The 22193-nt window shown below is 50.1% G+C and overlaps 1 protein-coding gene across 3 annotated transcripts in view; it reads right to left on the bottom strand.

The window, feature by feature from the left end:
• The window catches only part of FGD5 (FYVE, RhoGEF and PH domain containing 5), a 126389-nt gene that overhangs the window by 52348 nt on the left and 51848 nt on the right, over nucleotides 1–22193 (bottom strand). For all 3 annotated transcript variants that reach the window (XR_004264034.1, XM_032262342.1, XM_032262343.1), the window contains exon 3: nucleotides 17311–17443. Coding sequence is in view for 2 of the 3 variants with exons in the window: in XM_032262342.1 (XP_032118233.1) it covers nucleotides 17311–17443 (133 nt within the window). In the remaining variant the exon portion in view is untranslated. The remainder of the gene's footprint in view (nucleotides 1–17310; nucleotides 17444–22193) is intronic.

Raw genomic sequence — 22193 nt, 5'->3', positions numbered from 1 at the left:
CTGGAGGCAAGTTTCAAGCATTTCTCAGCCCATTTCCTGGCACTCATTAACTGTATGTTCTTCAACAAGTTATTTAACCTCTCTGCACCTCGGTTTCCTCATCTGTAAATGTGGATTTTATCTTATTTGAGATAAGGTCTTGCTTGTCGCCCAGGCTGGAGTGCAGTGGCATGATCTCAGTTCCCTGCAGACTCAAACTCTCAGGCTCAAGTGATTCTCCTACCTCAGCCTCCTGAGTAGCTGGGACTACAGCTGTGTTCACAACACCTGGCTAGTTTTTAAATTTTTTTTGTAGAGATAGGGTCTCACTACATTGACCAGTTCAAGGCTGGTCTTGAACTCCTGGGCTCAAGCAATCCGCCCACCTTGGCCTCCCAAAGTGCTGAGATTATAGGTGTGAGCCACTGAGCCCAGCTGTAAATGCAGATTTTAACAGCATCTAACTCTGAAGGTTGTTGAGCTAATGCCCAGCATGGCACTTACCATATAGTAAACGCTCACTCAACGGCCATGATGATGGCATGACCTTTACATCCCACTTCATGATCCCACCAATCTTGAGCAAACTGTGTTTCCCTGTACTGAGGAATTCTCTCTTTTCTCTTGCTTTTGTACATGCTGTTCCCTTAGCGTCCTCCCCGCTTCTCTACCTGGCAAACTCCCAGTCATCTTGTAAGACTTAGCCATGGCAGCACCTCCTCCAAGAAGCCTCTCCTGATCCTCCCCCCTCAACTGGCTAAGTATCCTTTCTGAGCATCCTCCTCCCTTGGCACTTATCATTACTGTAAACAATTACATCTCTCCAGGAGGGCAGGGACCAGGAACTTCCACCCCTGCATGACCAGTGCTTAGCGTATGGTATCTCTCTTTGTTGACTGAAAGAACAAGTAAGTGTGGTAGTTCCCTTTGTTGACTGAAAGAGTGAGTGAATGCACATTCATTCCCCTTGGGAAACACTAACTCTGCAGGCTGACCTCAGATGGTGAGCTATTTAACCCATTTGAGCCCCAGTTTCTATACTTCTACGATTTGGAAATAGACTGAGATTATTTCTATAAACAGGAAGGATGGGCAGGGCTGAGACAGATGCCTGGGCATTCTGCCACAAGCAGGCTCCTGCTGGGTGGCCCCAAACCTGCCGGATATCAGACACGACTAGTGGCTGGGATCCAGAGATGCAAAGACATGTTGTGGCGGCCTGATGCAACAGATGGGGGTGGCTGTGAATGTGCAGGTATGGCTGGCAGTGGGTGGCCCGTGGCAGAGCAGAAGGCACTCAGCTGGGAACACCTGTTTCCTGGTACCACTCTGCACAAGTCACTTTCAAGGTCAAGCCTCAGTTTCCCCATATGTGGACAAACTAACTTCTAAATTCCCTTCTGTGCTGAACCTTGCGTGTTACTAAACTTGAGGAGCCACTCATCAAGTGAGCGATCTACTCTAGTGATGAGAAAATCACGGCTGAGAAAGTCACTGCATAGTGTTGTGGTAAAAGCCTGGGGTCTAGAACGAGGCAGTTTCCTGTCTCTGAATCTTATTTGTTGAACAAGTCATTTAGCTCTCTGTGCCTCGATTTCCTTACCTGTGAAATGGGCACAGTAGGAGAGTAGTATCCAGCACACATGTGTGTCATGAGGATCAGATGAGTGTCTGTACAGAGGATCTCTCACACTTGGAACTTTGCCTGGCATGCGACAAGCACTATGGCATTACTGGCCATCATTATCCTTGTTGTTTTTGTCATTGAGGTGGTGCCAGGAACAAAACCAAGTAACCAGGGACAGAATAAGAAAAAAAAATTACAGAGTCGAGTAGGGGAAAGGCCTTAACTGCAAAATGAAGGCTGGCCACTCCTCTGACACTAGCAGCAGAGACAGTGGAAAGCAAATGGACCCTGGAATCACTCACATCCAGTGCAAACCCAGCTCCAGCACTGTTTCACCATATGGCCTCTGGTGAGCCCCTTTCTCTGAGCCTCAGTGTTTTCGTCTGAGATCTGGTAGGGAATAACCAACCTGGTCTCACACACTGGCTTCCTGAGGACGCGCTCCCGACTCAGGGCCTCTGCACGTGCTGTTCCCTCTTCTTGCAACGCTCTTCCCCAGATCTTCTCACTCGTACTTACTGGTTCTTTCAGGTCTCTGCTCAAGAGTCACCTCAGCACAGTCATCCATGACTGCCTGCCCTAAAGAACTCCCCAAATCATTTTCCACCCCAGGGTTTCTCCATCTTGGACTACTGACATTTTGGAGAATAGTTTTTGCTGTAGGAGCTGTTCTTATGTATTAGAGAATAACTAACAACATCCCTGGCTTCTACCCACTGGATGCCAATAGCAGCCTCCGCTCCCTCATCCCCCACTGTGACAAACAAGAACATCTTTAGACACTGCCAAATATCCTAGGGCTTGGGGTGCTGCAAAACATCCCCCCTGGTTAAGAGCCCCCCCATCTTTATCCTGCTGTGTTTTTAAGAGCAGACATACTACCTAATGTCGTTACACAGATGATGCTCAAGAGACACCCCATCAACTAGTGAAATGAGACACGGTGCCTGGATATAGTAGGTGCTAATAAATTCCCTTCTCTATCTGGTCCATCCCTAATGTTTCCTGACTGTTAAGCAAAGTGTTTTTTGGAGACTACAGTCCCTCTGAGGCTATCCTAACAGGGCAGAACTCAGGCCCGTAGGCAGTCAGCCTCCGCATCTTGCTGTGGCCTCTTTGGCTGGGATGTCATGGCAGCCAAGGAGCAGAGGGGAAAATGTTGAGGCTTGCTGAGGCCTCCTGCCCTCTCACAGGCACTGAGTCTTGACCCATCATGTGTCTTCTGCGTTTGCAGGGCTGGCGTGCACCTCCCAATGCAGGGCCTCTACAGAGCTCACATGTAGAAAGTCTCACGAGAAAAGATGTATTCTGCCAGGACAGGCCTCAACTGCTTAAGAAACCCAATGGCGATGCTTCCATAGAGAGGATTATTTTGTATGGAGAGGACAGAGGTCAGGAGATCTGAAGCTCAGTTTCTTCCCCCGGAAAATGAAGACAGGAGCCAAGGACACATCCAGCCTTCCAGTGGCCTGAGTCAAGCCTACTTGTCATGGGGAATGGTGTTGCGAGCAACTGCTCTGATATCTGAAGACCTGGGTTCAAATCCTGGCCTCCTGCCCTGACTGTCCTTATGCTCTTGGACAAGTTAATTCTCTTCTTTAAGCCTCATCTGTAAAGCAGGAATAATAATAATACCTACTTTATAATATAGTAGCTAGCATTACTGAACACTCAGTGTGTGTTAAGCATGGCTCTAAGCTTTTTGTGTGTTTTATCTCACTGAACCCTTTCAATAACCTATGAAGTAGGTACTACTATTATTTCTACTTTACGGATGAGGAAACTGAGGCACACATAAGTCCCACCCTTTGCCCAAGGTCAATGCTACTAAGTGGTAGGGCCAAGATTCATACCTAGGTAGTTTGGCTCCAGTGTTCCAGCACTCAGCAGCGTGCCTGACACCTGCACTCCTCCTAGACGGGGGCATGATACTGGGGAACACCATCCTTTGCCTGCACAGGGCAGGCCAGGGGGAGTCTTGCACCCCAGGAGCAGCCTGGGTTCGCCCCTCTGCACTCAGCCTTCCTCACTCCAGATCCTCCAAACGTGACCACAATGGCACAAAGACAACTATGCTGGAGGTCAAGATGCCTAGATCTTCCCCCAAACAAAGCCACGGGTGGCTGTGACCGTGGGCGAGCCCCTCTCGCATGCCTCCGTTTCCTCATCTGGCAAACAGGTGAGAATCCCTACCCTGCCAGGATGAGATGAGATGAGATGATGGATGGCAGCCGTCACACCATACCCAAATTTCTGGAGTTGCCATCGTTACCATTGTTACAATCTCCAAGCTATCAAGGACAGGCTTCTGGTAGGGTCCAGGCACGGGCCCCTCTGCACGTCCCACCCAGCCCCTCCTGCCAGACACGCAGACTCTGGGTGGGACGCATGGGGCAGTCCTGCTTCAGTGACTCTGTGATGATGGATGTGTCTTCACCAGGCGGCTAACAGGGAGGCCTGGCAGGCTGTGTGCCCAAGTCATGCAGAAGCTGCTTTTGGGCGTTGCCCAACTGGGCCATTTAATATAGATGTTTGTTTAACCAGGAAATGAACTCCGAGGCTGACGGCAGCGTCCAGGGACAGGCTTCTGGGAACAGGGCTCCTCCCAGAAGCGTGGGGGTTGGGATGCCAGGGCCCATGCTATTGCTCTGACATTTCTCAGGCTGAAGCTATGGGTGTTAACGTTAAGCTGCCTGCCCCTGCCTGAGGCTGTCCCCAGGGCTACTGGCCTCCTCCCTGGTCCCCAGCAAACTAGCTAGTTCAACACTTAGCTATTCTGGGACCCAGGCAGGTCGGGAGGGATAGTTCTTTCTCCAGGGAACCTCAGCATTAAATAGTGGGTCACAAAGAGAGTCAGGAATCCTGGTCCTCTGTCTCCATGTCTTAGTTTTTCCAGCTGTAAAACTGGGTGCTCAGCCTCCTCCTAGGACATCAGTTTCCAAAATACAGTCTGAGAACTTCTGAGGGTCTGTAAGTTCCTCCCTTTTCCAACTACATATCTGTGTGAACCTGGACGTTATTCATTTAAATAACCAAAACAATTCCAACTGAGTAGATGTGGACAGGTGAATCCAGCTACCTTCTGTTCAGCCAGACATGAATATTTGTAAAAATGTAAAAATGTCACTCTTCTCACGTTTTTTCTTGCTTGTTTTAGAAACTAGGGAGTTTTTTTTTTGCATAAAAGTGCAACTTATATTAACATGTAATGGGTTTATTGTTATTTTAAAATGCATTAAAAGTGTTTCAAATTTTTCTGATTTACTTTCTAACGTGGTAAACATTGAAGAGTGTGATTCATAGAAATAAAAACCCTTTGGGGCCCTCAATCATTTTTAAGAGGGGAAGTGAGTCTGAGACCAAACCGTTTTGAGAACGACTGTTTCAGAGGTTGTCACACAAAGACAGCAAAGTTTTGTGGATGGACAAGCTCTTTGTATTCCGTAAAGAGCTACCAGGAAGTGAGGCGTTAGCGTCACTATATTATTACAGGAGCCAAGGAACCCCAGGCCTTATGGCCTGTCGCTCAGGATGGTCCCCAAGTACGCCCAGGGTCCACACAATCTTTTCCCACAACGTCCTACCTGTGGGAAAGGAAGGAACAAGCTCAAGATGCCTGTCTGGTCACCTCCCCTCTCTGCGTACAGGCCTCCTGGGTCCACACCTGCTCCACCTTTTTTTTTTTTTTTTAATTTAAAGTGTTTGTAGAAAGTGGTTTATTTAGAGAGAGAGAGAGAGAGAGAGAGAGAAACAGGAGAAGGAGAGAGAAAGAAACAGCTAACTCTCACACTAAGTTAGAGAATCCAGAAAGATGGAATCTAGGAGAGGAAAGCAGCTTCCATACTGAGTGGAAGGGAATAGAGAGAGATGGAGTTTAGGAGCGGAAGACAGGCTTCCATGAAGAGAGTGTTCATGGAAGGGGACTCCAGACGGAAAATCCAGGAGAGAGGAAGATGGCTTCCATGAAGGCAGTATTTGTGGAAGGAGATCCAAACATGGAGTCCTCTGCTCCACCTTTAAGATGGCACAGCCTGATGTTAACAGCCACTTCTTTCTTTTACTGGTCTCTGCCAAACCCTTGCCAAGCCCCATGCCCCCAAGGCCTCTGTGTCTGGCTCAGCACACGCCCCAATCAGTCCACACCTGTCCTCCTGCCCCTGTGGTCACTGCGCACTCCAATATGATTGCCTCATCCTCACCTCCTTGAGAGCTCCTCCTCAGATGTCTCTCAGCAGCATCTCCCTCCACCCCCGCCCAGCCTGGGCCTTGCCCATATTCCACACTGCTCTTCCTCTGAAGTCCGAGCTTCCCACCCCTCATCTTGTACCCAAGCTCCCGACCCTCCCTGCACCCTTGACTGACCTGTCTCTCACTCACTCCAGGCTCCAGCCTCCCAGTCATTCCCACAGCCTCCTTTTTCCATCACCTGCACCCTGGAGTGGCTGCAGAGGCTCCCAGTGCTTACAGAAAGGGGCCCCTGTGGCTCAGCTGGGGCCATTCCCAGTCCCCTCCACCACTCCTCCATGCCACATGGAGCTTTAGGTGATCCCTTAAATCCACCCTATTTTTTCCTACTTCTGGGTGTGTTTGGCTCAGTTTCCTGTGCCCAGAATCCCCACATAGCCTCAATAAACATTTCTAGGTTACCAGCTACACCTGAGGTACCTATGTGCCAGCCTCCTCAGCCATGCAACCCCCTAAAATAACCCACCTCCACACACAAGGAAGGACCACCTTCTAATGGCTATTTCAAGCCCTGGGGAGTTTTTCCTTGTGAGCCTTCCATGTATTGGGGGTCCCAGTGAAGGGGCCTGCTGGAGTATTCTGAAGTCACATCTGGAGAAGGGAGATCGCTCAGAAACCCAGATACATGGGGCACCAGGATCCAGTAGAACACAGTCTCCAAGTGCCCTGGGCACCACCAGGCAGGCAGAGAACACAGGTTGGGATTTCCAGCACAGTCTTCAATAGCCGCTGGAAAACTCAGAGACAAGAACTCAGGGAGAGGTGGCTCACTCTTTATGCCAGCTGTCACCTGTGTTCCTGGTGGCAACACAATGGGAAGAGGAGGCAGAGGAGAGTGAGCGCTTACCAGGACAAGCGAGAGGAGGAGGAGGGACCCAACGATGGCTCCCTGGCTTCCCCAGGACCAGCAGATCAGCTTCTAGTTCCTGAAGATAGGCTCGTGTGAGTGTGGGTTTGGCCCAGCTACTTAAAATACCTTTAAATTTGGAGAGATGTTTGGTTCTGGTTTCAGTTTGTAATAAATTTGCAGAAGCAGCATCTATCTTGGAACGCCCTGAATGAGGCATTAGGAGGCCTGACTTTCACTCCTGACTTGGCCTCCAACCTGCAGAATAACCCTGAGCAAGCAGCAAATGATAAGCTTCAGTTTTCCTCCCAGTGATCTCCTGTATCACTGAAACTTCAATGAACAGCAGCCCGCCACCTCTCTCTCCCCCCAACCCCTGGCAACCACCATTCTACTCCCTGCTTCTGTGAATTGAGCTATTTTATTTTTTAGAGACTTAGGGATCTCACTCCGTCACCCAGGCTGGAGTGCAGTGGCACTTAGGCTCAACTGATCCTTTAGCCTCAGCCTCCTGAGTAGCTGTGACCACAGGCATGCACGCCATCACATCCAGCTAATTTTAAAATTTTGTATAGAGACGAGGTCTCAGCATGCTGCCAGGCTGATCTCCAACTCCTGGCCTCAAGTGATCCTCCTGCCTCAGCCTCCGCAGTTCCTGAGTAGCTGGGAACACAGGCATGAGCCACCATGTCTGGCCCTATATTTTAGACACCTCATGTAAGTGGAATCATGCAATATTTGCCCATCTGTGACTGGCTTCTTTCATTTAGGATCAAGTCCTCCAAGTTCATTCACATTGTTGCAAATGGCAGGATTCCCTTCCTTTTTATGTCTGAATAATATTCCACTGCATATACAAACCACATTTTCCTTTTCCACTCATCCAAGGATGGGCATTAAGAGTATAGATCTGGCCAGGTGTGGTGGCTCATACCTGTAATCCCAGCACTTTGGGAAGTCAAGACAGGTGGATCACCTGAGGTCAGGAGTTCAAGACCAGCCTCACAAATATGGTAAAACCCCATCTCTACTAAAAATATAAAAATTAGCTGGGCATGGTGGCATGCGCCTATAGTCCTACTCAGGAGACTGAGATAAGAGAATCGCTGGAGCCCAGGAGGCGGAGGTTGCAGTGAGCCGAGATCAAACCACTGTACACCAGCCTGGACGACAGAGCAAGATTCCATCTCGATCGATCGATCGATCAATAGATAGATAGATAGATAGATAGATAGATGGTGTAGCTCTTACCTTAAATGTTCTTGCCTCAGTGAAGAGAAACAGTGGTCTCTCAGTTCTCTCACCTTCTGGAATCCTAAGAGAGCAGCTGTGATTGCGATTAGCAGCTCCCCACGTTTGATGGCAGGAAAGGGCCAGTGCTGGCTCAAACAAGAAACAGCCCTCCCCATCTCACTTAATTCCAGAAAGGTCCAGCCATGGCTTCAAACCGCCAGCTAATGGCTGGATTCTATGCCTTCATCCCATCTGTTCTTGCCTCCTATAAACCTTCCTCCCCCTTTCTACTGATCCTGCTCTCTTCCAAGAAGCACTTAGGCTTCACCACTTCTTGGAAGTCTTCCTGACTGCTCTTTTTTTTCTTTTTTCTTTTTTTTTTTTTTTGACATGGAGTCTCATATGTCACCTGGGCTGGAGTGCAATGGCGTGATCTTGGCTCACTGCAACCTCCACCTCCCAGGTTCAAACAATTCTCCTGCCTCAACCTCCCAAGTAGCTGGGATTACAGGTGCCCACCACCATGCCTGGCTAATTTTTTTGTATTTTTAGTAGAGACGTGGTTTTACCATCTTGGCCAAACTTGTCTTGAACTCCTGACCTCGTGATCTACCTGCCTCAGCCTCCCAAAGTGCTGAAACTATAGGCGTGAGCCACTGTGCCTGGCCCCAACTGCTCTGAGTCTTTTAACGTAGAACCCTTCCACTGCTTGTGGTTTAGTTCACATAGCTGAGCTTGGGGGTTGCCCCTGAACCTAAAGATAAAATCCTAAACCCCTCAACTGACTGAACAAACCCCCTCTTGACCAAGGAGATCCCAGAAAAACCTTAAAGATTGAGTTATCAGTCACGATGCGATGGGAGGTTGGACATACATCATCACACTCCTTCCCTCTTTAAGTTTAGACACAACATCCGACCAGCACTAATGTTAAAATAGAGATCATAAGACTGACAGAATGGACTCTTTGTGTCAATAGGATATCAAATTATAAACAAGACCTAAGGCCATGCCAGGCAAGGGTTCAGCCACATACCCCAGACTTAAAGAATGAATTCTGTTCTCACTGCCACAAGGTTTTCCTTTTTCATCAGCAGGTAAACAAGTACTGGCCTCAAGCAATGTTGAAACAATTGCAGCTCAGCCACCATCAGACACGGACTAAACCCCCTCTTATACCAGCCAAGGCGTAGCTTTGATTGGACAAGAGACTGATTTCTGTGGCTTTCTCCTAATAAGAGACTACCGACCATGGACTGGCTCTGGCTGGTTTGCAGAGACTGTGCACTTAGTGCCTTCATGCTGCCCCCTGCTTTGTCTTTTGATATATAAGGCCTAACTGTGATACAATTAAATGTTAAGTCTTGACCCCAAGGTGAACATGGAATACATGCAACATGCATGCTTGCTTATCAGACATGCACACTGTCTTCTTTTAGGAATATTCACAGCTCCTCCTATAACCTGCTGAATATGTATACTTGTGCAACCCCTTCAGCACAAATTCCTGTCTTACTCCTCCCTCACTCAAAGCAGGTGCTTTGAGTACTTGCTTTGAGCACCTGCTAAAGGCTTTAGCCCAAGGCTACACTTCCCAGCCCATGAGAACCGCCACCTTATAGACTGTAACCCTTTATAAGAAATAAAGACTCCTTTCCAAATTTATAGATCTTATCATTTTTCAGTTAAATCCCATAACCTTCCATCTCACATGTAGCCTTGGTTTATTTTTTTAAGTGTGACATACAACAGAGAAGTACATAAAATATGAATATAAAGTTTAGAGATCATCACGTAAGTCGCTTTTTCATTCTCCAACTCAATTGTAAGATCCCCAAGGTTGGGACCCCATTAGCTTCTTCGGTGGCCTCTCCCAGAGCCAAGGGCACCATGAGTGCTCCACATCGACTGTGTGATTGCTGCACACGGGCCAGAGTTCAGATTTCAGTAAGCACACGTGAGTCACTGAGGATCTTGTCAACAGACAGACCTGGGTTCGGCAAGTCTGGGGTGAGACCTGGGATGCTGTGTTTCTAATGAGTCCCCAGGTGCTAGGGTGCTGTTGGTCCATGTGTGGCACTTTGGCCACAGGCCATTGAGAGAGACAGAGTGACCACCACCAAGTCAGGAAGGAGAAAGCAAGGGTGAGTATCACCCAGTGGCCCACATCTCAAACACTAGGGCCAAGGGCATTTCTGAGACTCAACAGAGAGGAAACTCAGCCACAGAACAAGCTCTCCCAGGGCCAGGGGATCCTAACCTGCCCAGCCCTTTGGTCCTGGCTGCCTTCAAGTCCCCCAAGGCCCTCAGCAAGGCATATGAGGCACACTTGTACCTAGGATGCCTTCCAGAATCTCAGAGCCCCTCTTCTCTCCTGTCCCCTCTGAGTTGTGTCTGCCTCTCTCCCCCTCCTCTGTCACCCACTTTGTCATGTCTCTTATGTTACCGTACTGAAATGCAGCACTCCCTGCATGGTTATGGGGGAGCCAGTGTGAAGTAACAGGTATATTAAAGATGCAGGTTGAACTCCCAGCTCCGCCACTCACTGTGCAGAGTAAGTTCCACAGGGCCAAACAAGTGTTTTCATTTTATTAAATTGTCATGCATTCAAGTTTGTTTTCCTTATATAAATACAGGAACTGGTCTCATGTATTCATTTATTTATGTATTTGAAGATGTTCATTGACTACATCTTAATGTACTAGGCAGCAAGGACATGCCCATGAACAGGATAAACACGGTGTCTACCCCTCCTGGAGCAACTTCCAGGGAAAGTCAAACAATGTGCAAGAAAACAGAAAATAAAGAACAAGACTACAGCATGAGGAAATAGCTAGGAATGCTGTGACAGAACATGGCAGAAGATCTGGGAGCCCTCTCTGAGGAGGTGACATTCAAACTGAGACCTGTAGCCAGCCAGGCAAAGGGCAGGGAGTCCACTTCTGGTGGAGGAAACTCCAAGGGCAAAGGCCCTGAGGTGGGTTTAAGGGGAAGACAGAACTCATTTTGTACCCTGCATGATGTCTGGTCAGAGAGCTAGGTGTCCACTGAATTTTCTTTGATCTACGATTAAGACATGGCAATAAGAAGATGATATGTCAGAAACTCAGATCTTTCATATCTGGTGCTAACATCCAGAATAGCAAACACAGGAGGTGGGCGGGCAGGGTGCGGGGATAGGATGAGCTCAGTGTGGGACATGTTAAGTCTGAGGTGTCTGTGGGGCTTTCAAGGCGGTCCCTAAAGGGCACCAGGAAGCTGCGTCTGTGGTCAGGCCAGAGGGTGTGCTCTGGGATGCCACCTGCATAGCGCTGGCCACGGCTGGAACGAACTGCCTGTGAAGAGAGTGCAGAATGAGGGCTGGGGGCGGTGGAGCCTTGGGAAATGCCTAGGACAGTGGAGTTGACAGAGGTGCATGGTCAGAAAAGGAGGAAAACCAGGAGAGGACAGTGTCAGGGAAGCCAAGGAAGAGGATGTTCCCAAGGAGGTGAGACCACTGGGCTGAGGCTCAGGGCTTGTGTAAGAGGGCTCTGAAGTGGACAGCAGAAGGGGTCCTGGCTCCTGGATGTCAGGAGGGTTGTTCAGCACCAGTGACAACAGCAAGGGAGGTGGAGGAGTGGGGGAGGCTTCAATATGACCGTGGCCTGAGGGAAGACCTGACCAATCTCTCCAGCCCTGCTCCCCCTTCTTTCCCCAAACACCTTGCTCCGGCCACACTGACCTCCCAGGCTCTGGCTCACACACTCATCCCCGCCCTCCTGCCCTTGCACTGCTCTCCTCTGCCTGGAAGGTTCTGCCCTAGAGCTTCGCAGTAAAGGCTCCCTCACACCATTCCACTACCACACAGATGTGTCCTCCTCATCCAAGAGCCCTTCCCTGGGAACTGGAGCCCTTCCGCACTATTGGTAGGAATGTAAAAGGGTATGGTTGCTGTGGAAAACTGTAGGCGGTTCCTCAAAAAACTAAACACAGAATTGCCATATGATCCAGCAATCCCACTTCAGGGCATATACTTAACAAGAACTGAAAGCAAGTTCTTGGAGAGATCTGTGCACCCACATTCATAGCAGTACCATTCACAACAGCCAAGACGTGAAAGCAACCCACATGTCTGTCAACGAATAAATGGACAAACAAAATGTAGTCCACCCATAGGATGGAATCAAAGTCAGTCTTAAAGGGGAAGGAATTCTGACCCATGCTACAGAGTGGAATGTCCTTGAGGACATTATGCTAAGTGAATAAGCCACTCACGAAAGAACAAATACTGCAGGATTCCACTCATATGAAGTCCCTAGAGTACAGTAGTTGAATTCATAGAGACAGAAAGTAGAATGGTGGCTGCCAGGGGCTAGGGGAGGAGGAATGGGGAGTTAGTGTCTGAAGGGGACAGAGTTTCAGTTTGGGAAGAGGAAAAAGCTCTGGAAATGAATGGTGGTGATGGCTGCATGGCCATGTTATGTGCTTCATGCCACTGCACTGCAGACTTAAACCAGAAAACTCCTAAGATGGGATTAGGTGGTAACAAGTTTTATAAAAACAAACTGGCTATTGTGGGGAACAGAGCTCCTGGGATTGGGGGTGGGGGCATCCTAAACACAGAGCACCCTCATTTTTCCATTTTTAAAAAATTGTGGGAAAATACACATAACATAAATTCCACCATTGTAACCATTTTTAAGTGTGCAGTGCAGTTAAGGGATCTTCCATCCCCTCCTCTAGAATGTGGAACTCCAGCAGGGTAGGCAAGGACCTGGTCTCACTGGTCACTGCTATATCTTCAGCCCTTGAAAGGGTACCAGGCACAGAGTAGATGCTCAGTACATACTTACTGAATACATAAGTTTCTGTGGAAGAAAAGGAGGGACTGGGAGTAACTGAGCGAAGACGCAGAGAGAAGAGAGGCAGGCAGTGGAGAAAGTTCACGTTCACTAGGAGATGAGTACTGTTTTCTGGGAGTGGGAAGTACAGGCTGTGGTTCAGAGCCCCTTCCCCGGGGCCAAGGAGAAGCAAAGCAAATATTTGCAGTGGAGCCAGCGTGCAGCGTGCAGCTGTGCCCCTAGGTCTAGAAGTCCATAGCACAGAGAAAGTGCATGGTGGTGTTTAACCCCAGCTGGGGACTGGCCCAGTGGCAACAACCAAGGCTCAGGAAGACCCTTTAATTGGGGGCAGATGTTAAAGGTGAGGCTGCAGGTGCAAGGACTGGTGACATGGGTCGGCCAGCCTGGCAAGCACAGAGCTCTGGGCATGGGGGCCTGGCTGGGCAGCAGCAGACCTGCCACAGAGGGCATGACGACAGGAAGGGTCTGTTCCATAGACAGGCCAGACTGGGAAACAAATGTGGCCACGAGACTCAGGCGAGGGAGGGGGGTCCCTGGGAGGGGCCGCTGGCTGCTGAGCTGGTCTCAGAGGAGCTGGTATTTAGCTTGAAATGTCCCCACTAGGCTCACTGTCAGGGAGGACCAACACGCCAGCCAGTCTCTGAATGTCTCCTTTCACAAGGAGTGCTATTTTTAAGTCCCTCTCACTTTCCTTCTCTCCCTCCCTCTTTCCTTCCACCTACGGCCTTTGTGTGTCTATGAGTGGGAATGAGGAAAGGTCAGACATGTGGGTGGACCAGTGGGGCTCAGTCTCCTGTCCTGCTCCCAAAACCTCTCCTTTCCTGACTTGGCTGCCCCAAAACATCCAGGAATGGTAGGGCTTACCATTGCACCCCCAAACGCACCTCCCGGGCCCACAGGGTGACACCACTCCTCACTTGCACCTTCCCTGGTCTGTTCTTCTGAGGTGGTGGAGATGGAAAATTGCTCCCATGTCCCACACAATGTGACTGAGGCATGGAGATGAGAGGTCTTTGCCTTTTGGAGAAACTGAATTCTCAGCTACAGTAGAGGACCAGTGAGGATGGAGAAATGACCCTTCTCCCCACCCCACTCTACCAAATATCCTCCTGCAGAAAAGAGGTGGGGAAGATCACTCACTTGGGAAACCTCCCTTCCCATCTCCACAATGGTTCAGTGGTTGGGGAGCTCTGGGCACCAAAGGTGGCCAGGGAGTCTGCTGTCGCGGCCTCTTGGGGGCTACATGGCAGTGGATATGGAGATTTAAAATGTGCCTGCTCTCTGGTCCACTGATTGCCTTCTGGGATCTACCCTCTAGAAAATCTTTTATGTACATAAAAAGGTGCGTGAACAAGGTCACTGCAATGCTGATGGAACTAGAAACACTGGAAGAATCCTGCAGGGAGGAAATGGCTAAATAAACCACAGCACATCTGGAAAATGGAATACTATGCAGCCAGAAAAACATTTAACTTAGAACTCTATATACCAATGTGGGCATACCTCTGGGATATTACTGAAGGAACCCAACTAAGTTACTCCAGGTTTCTTATAGTTTGATATCGCATATGTAAAAAAAATCCACAAAACAATACACTGTGTGTTGAAAGGAACTAGGAATAGGAATGAGAGTCCAGTGGGACTTTCACCCTCATCTGCAATGATTTACATGTTCCACGGAGAATCTGGTAGAGCATGCCTTGTGCAATGAAAGTGTAGGTTTTGACTTCAACTCTGGTATATAATGCAAGCTTCATAAAGAAGAATGAGGGGGAGGAGGGCAGGGATGTCCAATCCTACGGCAGATGAGAAATCTGGACTCCGGAGAGTGAACTGACCTGCTGGAAAGACGAGACTAGGCCTGCACACCCCCCTCCCCTGCTCTTGGGATGACCGGATGCTCCTGCCTCTGACTCTGGCCCTGCTCTGGCTGGCCACAGGCTCTGCCTGGCTCTGGTTCCTGCAGGACCCATGAAGTCTCTGTCCAAGGCAGGGCTGCCTCAGCCTTGTGACCTCAGCATGTCACTGCTGAGTCCCGGATGAACTTGGGCAGGCTGCCTCCCTGATCAGGCTCCCAGTCTCAATCAAAAGCTCTGACCTTTGCACGCTCTTTTACTGAGTGGCAGGCATTGTTCTAGGTCTCCTGAGATTCATTTACCTTTGTAACTATTCTGAAGCAGGTACTATTACTGCTATCGTGACCTTACAGATGGGGAAACCTAGGAGCAGAATGGTCAGGAAGTTGCCCAAGTCATTCAGCCAGCAAGGGGCAAAGCTGGGTGTGAACTTCTTAGTCCCTAGACTGCCGTACCTCCTGCCAGCTCCTTATTCCTGGGGATGTCTAAGCAGGGGCCTGGAGGCCAGATCCTGGGTAACAGCAATATCCAGGGTCCCAGAGCTGTGCATTCAGACCCACGCAATGGTCCTCAGCATGACAGGCCCTCCCTTCCCATACTCCCCCTCTGCCTCTCTGATTCAGAAACAATAGATAATTATGATGCCCCTACCGCATGGCTGGCGCTCTCACATTTGTGCTCTCATTCAACCCTCCCAGAGCCCCGCAGTGACTACTAGTGCTCTAATTTCAGAGATAGGAAACGACTGGCCTGCAGTGACACAGCCAGAGGAAGAGATGTGGGGCGTCCCAGAGGAGGGTTTCACAGATAACTCGGTGACCGTGGTGGGGTACATCACAAGGGGGGGGACCCTGAGGTATAGAGAGCTGCACACGGTGGGCTCCACTGCTCATCAGCCCTCCAAAGTTCTCGCACTGGTACCCGATTCCTGGTTTCAGGGTGGGGACCAAATCCCTGATGGCAACTATCTCTTTCTGCTCCAAGATTCCATGACCTCAGGGATGCCCAGAAAAGCCAAAATCATCTCTAAATGGGCACCACTAACTCAAGGCTCTCCTCCCTTCCCCGCAAGGAGACAACATTCCTTCTTGGGAGAGGAGGAGGGGTGGGAAGATCAGAGAAGGCCTGCAGTGACAGATGAGCAACCCTGGACTTGGAGCCAGCCAGAGCTGTGCTTGAGACCTGACCCCTTCATTCACTAGCTGTGTGGCCTTGGGCAAGTTACTTAACCTCTCAGAACCTCTGTGCCTCAACTGCAAAACCAGGGATAATGGTGCCAACTCTGAAGTTGTTGTAAGGAGTCAAAGAGATGACAAACATGTACAGGCTCAGGACAGTGCCAGGCACATGGCTCAGCACCTAGAGAGGAAGAGACGGCAGGGAGACAAGTGAGAGGGGAGTGGACAGGGAGGGTGTGAAGGAGCAGCTGCAGGGAGAAGGGGCTGCGGGGGAAGAGGCAGGAAAGGAGTGGAGTAACTACCTCTTCAGGGTTTCTGTAGCACTTGGCAGATAACTTTATGAAAATTCAGTCCAGAGAGATCAGTGGGTTTTTAAAAGAAATCACCTTTGTGGAAAGAAAATGAGACATCTCATTTGGCCAGTGCTTGGTGTCAGGCACCTGTGCTGAGTGCATCCACTTACAATGGTCTTTAATCAATGTGGCAAAACTAACCTAGGCTTGGAACGGGAGGATGATGGAGAGTGGGAGGCAGGTACAGGAAAAGGTACTGAGGTCTGCTGGGAAAGGGGGAAGGGAGCGCTGCACTCTCTGCCTCTCCAGTCACCCCTCAACATGCAGGCATGGCCTAGAAGATGGGTGGGGTGGAGTGGGGGCATTTCACCCTTCCTAGCCCATTCCCCTGCAGTGGTCGTGTTCCCTACATAACAAATGCCTGAGCCCCATATCAGCCTGTGACGTTTCCTGGGATGCCACCTCCCAGCCATGTGCCCGAGGCCAGTTCTTCACCTCTGCCCATTTCTGCAAATGTACATTGTGGGAAGGGATTCATGACTCCTAGAAGGGATTTATGGAAAGGCTGGGACTTTGTCAGTGAGTGGGTGAAGGGCAGCTCACTGTGAGTGTCCAACAGAGAGCACATATTACCCCCATCAGCACTGATGAACCTGTGCCCAGCAATGAGGTCTGGGTCTTCACTGTGACGTGGCCCCAACTCACCATCAGCCTCTAGACAACAACCTCCCTCCAGCAGCTCTGTCCCCTCACAGCACTGCTGCAGGGCCAGGGAAACCAGCTTTCATCTAAAACTATTTTCAGTTCACAAAACTCCCTTACAGCCTTTAACACATCTCACCCTCATGATTTCCACTTCACAGATGAGGAAACTGAGGTCCAGGGTGTCCAAGGTCATTAGAATCTAGGCTGATCTTCATTCAAACCAGGCAGCTCTATTCCACATCATCCACAAAGGCTCCAGAAAGCCCCAAACTTCATCAGACTCCAGTGGATACCGGCAGGAGCCATGGCCCCAGCACCACCGAGGCAGGCCCCCGGAAGGCAATGCTTCCTAGAACCCCAATGCTAAGTGTCTCAGCCCTTGCATCCAGCTGCGGCCAGTTGTCTGCAAAGAGCTCCCTCTGCACCAAGGGAAGGAGCAGATCTGTTACAGCCATCTCTCCACGTTCACATCTCTGATACCATGGCCCACCTGTGGGGTTCCCTACCTTGTGGGTGAGGCTGGGGTCTCTTGAAGCACTATCCTCCTCCTCTGAGCTTCTCTGCTCCTCATCCGACGTGAGGTCCTCTTTAGGGGCTGCCGATGAGATGGGACAGACTTTGTAGGGCTCTGTGTAGGTGCTGGGTCAGAGTAAGGGAAAGAAGGGTTAGAGCTTTTTGTTTAGCAGAGGCAAAGTGAACCTACCAGTGGTCCTGTTCACGTCGTGGGGACAGGAAATGAGTAGTAAGACTCAGGCACAAACCTCCTACTTCCCCACCCCCAGCCACACTGGCCTCCATTTACAGCCCTGAACACACCAGGCCCTTGCTGCCCACTGCCTCTGCACACGTTAAGACAGACGTGCTTCCCTGGCAAGCTCCCACGCCAAAGGAAGGCCTGAATAACGCATGATGCAGGCAGGAGATGCTGAGTCTGAGTGGTCTGGGGTCTGGACTGGCCTGCTTAGGCAGCAGGGTTAGTCCTTAAGGTGGTCGTGTGCTTTGGGCCTGAGTAAGGGATGCAATGGTGTAGTGCACAGAATCCAGGATGTGTGTTCCAGCCCCTAGTCCCAGCCTTGTCATCAGCTAGATCGCAGACAAGACATCGCTCAGGGCATCAGTTCCCACTCAGCTGCACGGTAAAGAGGATTCCTGTCTCACCTTCCTGGCAGGTGCTGTGAGCATCACAGCTCATTTAGGCGTGACAGTCTCATATCTCTATGCCTGTGACTACCCCACAGGCATTGCCAGTAAATAATGAACACAGCATTCAGTACATGTTTACTTATTGTCTGCTTTAAGCAGGCACAGGCTAGGCATTGGGTAAAACACTGGTGAGTGAAGCAGACATGGTCCCTGTCCTCAAATGTGAACAACTCATGCACAATCACAAACTGTGATCCCCACAGCAGAGGCTCTGGCCCTGTCACAGCAGACTCCTTGCCCTGCTTCTGGCTCTCAGCCCTCCTCTACACAGCAGACTGATTATTCCACAAGAGACTGTGCCCTTCTCCTGCTCAAAAACCTTCAGTGGCTCCCTCTTGTTATTGCCAATGTGGCCCAAGACAACTCACAAACCTCTCTTCCTACTCGAAATCTGGTCTTATTAAATCCTTACCAAAATACTTATTCCTACCCTCTGGGAGTGCCTGGATGAGACACCGGAATGACAGATGGATGGCAGGACGGAAGGGAGCAGCCACTTCCTGGACTGCCTGGGACAAGTGTAGCCCAGAACTCATGCAGGCAGCGCACACTGGCCCTTCCTCAGGCCCTGGCCCAGGCAGGGGGAAGTGAGGTGGGTAGGGGACATCAGGGGAGGAGAAACAGAGCCTGGGCTAGGAACCTATCCTGGAGCTCCTTAAGTACCTTTCATAGGAGCCAGAACTGCAGGTTCCTATCCCCAGAGCACCTGCAGCCCAAGCAGTGTGGGGTCTCTGCCAAGGCCAGAGTAGGGTCCCCTGCTCCACAAGGGGCTACAGGGCCAGACAGAGCAAGGACGAGGTGGCCTGTCTCTGCCTGGACCTCCACTGACATAATGGGTTGAGGGTGGGGACTATGGCTGTGCACTTGTGTGCAGAGGCAAACCCAGTCCTCACCAAGGCTGAGCCACTACCTAACTACCCACCCAGCAGGCTGCCCTCTGGTACATTTCTTTCTTCTTCCTTTCCAAAAATATTGCTTTTTGGCCTTTTCTTTCAAATGATGAGAGAAAACAATGTATTTTGCAACAAGCAATACACCTATCACCAAGGTATACAAAGAAAGGGCCCCCGCCAGCTTGCTGAGGTACGCCAAAGCCTCCTTCCATCCCAGGGTCACCTTCACCTCCGCTGCCAGTCACCACACTGCCAAGGGCCACCAACTCCCACCACTGAGAAGCGGTTCCCAGCCTAAAGGTCAGGGACAACTCACTTGCTCAGCAGAGCTCAGATCAGGCTCAGTAAAGTCGCTGCATGGACTGGTCTCACAGAGCCCTCACTCCCCCACTCCCCTCCCTCCAGAGCAGCCTGCATTGATTTGCAATCCTTTTTCCAGCAGACTTGGAGTGGAGTCCTGCCCTCCCTTTAAGAGGAACAGCCGCCTCAGTCAGCAGAAGCCTGTGGTGCTCTATTCAGGATAAGCAGTAAGAATGAGGGATGCAACAGCTAGCAGTGCTCTTACCACTCCTCCTCCTCACCCAAAAGGAAGGTGCATGCCAGGCAGCAAGCCAGAAACCCAGCGTCTCCTAGCACAGCTGCTACGTGAGCATCATGTTCCTCCCAGGCTTACCTTCAAATACTGCCCGACCACACGTGCAAGACATCTCTATCACAGCCTCTGCAGGCCAGGACACCTGCCTAAACGGCCGTAACTGGTACCTTCCTGAGCTCTCTGACTTCACCCTGGCTGCTGCCCAATCTGTTCTCCACCCATTGGCCAGAGTAACCCTCTCAAAACCCAATCTGATTGTGCTGTCCCCTGGCTTAACTTCTTCAGTGGCATTCTGGGGCTGCTGGGATTTGGCCCCAAGAGCTCAGCCTGCCCAGAAAGCCTGCAGGACCTGGGGAGGGCAAGGTGGGCACCCTCAGCTCTTGCTGCTACTACTGCGAAGTCTCCCTAGTATCAGATGCTACTGGGCATTACAGAACCTGGGGCCTCTGCCTCAAGCCAAGCAAGGGGTGGTTTCCATGGAGTAGAGCCATGGGTGATCCGAGGGAGAGGGCTCACAGAAGCCAAACCCATGGAGAGGGAAAGAGATAGCTCAAGGTCATACAGCAAATCCACGCCAACATACACTGCCTCTGAAGGTGCCTCTCCATGTCTGGTCCCTTTTAAAAACCTGAAAGCAGACACGGTCGGGGACTGTCAGTGCACTGATATGTAGAGCTGGGTCTTGGGTGGGCCTTGGCTCTTGTTGTTATTTTATTTTGGAAAGTCAGTGGAGTGCAGAGATGAGAGTTCACGCTCCTGAGTTAGGCTACCTGGGTTTACACCCTGGCTTGGCTATTTTTTGTTAGCTGTGTTTAACCTCTCCAATCCTCAGCAGTGCCTAATTCACAGTGAGTTACATAAGGTAAGACACTCAGGACAGTGCCCAACACATGACAGCTTGATAACCGTCAGCTTTCTTCAGGATCAGCTCTGTATTCTCCTGTCCCTTCCCGTCTTTGTGGTTCCCAAACCTGAGCCACTCCCCGTGTTCACAGTGGCCCTCCTGCCTCCAGCTGTTCTGTCACTTGCCTCATGTTTTCTTTAAGTCAACTCATTCATAACGCTTGCTACCAACTCTGGCCTCATCCCAAGTGATAATACCCATGAGGTCATATGCTGTATTCTTTTAACAATGTATTTTTAAATTTATTATTATTTTTAGATACAGGTCTTGCCCTGTTGCCTGAGCTGGGGTGCACTGGTATGATCACTGCAGCCTTGACCTCCTGGACTCAAGCAATCCTCCTGCCTCAGCCACTCCAGTAGCTAAGGACTACAGGCCCACACCACCACGTTCAGCTAACTTTTTTCATATTTTTTGTAAAAAAGTGGTCTCACTATATTTGCCACACTGGATTCTAACTCCTGGGTTCAAGCAATCCTCCCACCTCAGCATCCCCAGAAGCTAGGATTATAGGCGTATGCCATCACATCCAGACCCTCTTTCAGCATTTTAAAATAAACCATGTAATTATTAAATTATAATAATGTGTCTGACTAAAGTTATCCTGCTCACACTGGAGGTGCATAGACCTCACAGAAGAACCTGGTTACTTCTGATCCTCAATTCAGCCTCAGTCACGGCCGTCATGGGGCCACGTAGATGGCGCTCTTTATTCTACTTCTTTCTCTGATTCTGTTTTTCAGAAAGATCACTAAAAGAGATGTCAGGGGCAAAGTTTCAGATGCTCTGATGATATTTCTGGCTCTTTTATTTCACTGTCCTATTTAGGAATTATGAGTACAACAAATGTGGATAAGTCAACATTAGAAATGTGCTGGTTCGTGCTTTCCGGGAAGTAAAAGAGGTTTAGGCTCTCAACACTTAAAGGAAGCTCCCTCGAAGCCCAGAGAGTGGACAAACCTGACTCATTGATGGGGTCACTGGGCCACAGTCCACAGATAAGACATTTGTGTGGGCCACAGCCACAGCATACCTAGGGGTATCAAAATGTGTACTTGTGGGGCCTTGCCCCCTGCCAAAAGCCAAACCAGTCCCACTCCTGTCATTGGACGTTTCTTCCCATTCCCTGCCCCCAAATGCACTTCCCCTCCTCCCTTAACCCCCTACTGTGTTCTGAATTTCTGTTCACTCAGAATTGTAAATGTTTAGTTGTGACCATGATGTATTGTTTGGGTCAGTGTTCCTTTCCAATGCATACTAATATATGGTTAGTATAAATATGAATATATTTAATGACATGGAAAAAGTTGTGGATTTTCTTTTTTAATTTTCTTTCCCTTTTTGGCAGGAGTGGTTCGAGTTGTAATGGACCCACATGGAACTTGTAACATGGGGTCAACATAATAGAAGTAAATTCAGATATTAAATAAACTCTTGTACCCTGTGCTGGGAAGAGGGGAGGGGAAGGGGAGAGGGGAAGGGACAGAGGAAGGGGAGAGGGGAAGGGGAAAGGGGAAGGGAAAGAGGAAGGGGAGAGGGGAAGGGGAGAGGGGAAGAGAAGAAGGGAAGGAGAGAGGGGAGAGGGGAAGGGAAGAAGGGAAGGAGAGAGGGGAAGGGGAGAGGGGAAGGGAAAGAGGAAGGGGAGAGGGGAAGGGAAAGAGGAAGGGGAGAGGGGAAGGGGAGAGGAGAGAGGGGAGAGGGGAAGGGGAGAGGGGAAGGGGAAAGGGGAAGGGAAAGAGGAAGGGAAAGGGGAAGGGGAGAGGGGAAGGGGAGAGGGGAAGGGGAGAGGGGAAG

Source organism: Sapajus apella, unplaced genomic scaffold (assembly GCF_009761245.1).
Source record: "Sapajus apella isolate SASKATOON/1434 unplaced genomic scaffold, GSC_monkey_1.0 scaffold128, whole genome shotgun sequence".
Taxonomy (NCBI): domain Eukaryota; kingdom Metazoa; phylum Chordata; class Mammalia; order Primates; family Cebidae; genus Sapajus; species Sapajus apella.
This window is presented reverse-complemented; position numbering and strand designations above follow the sequence as displayed.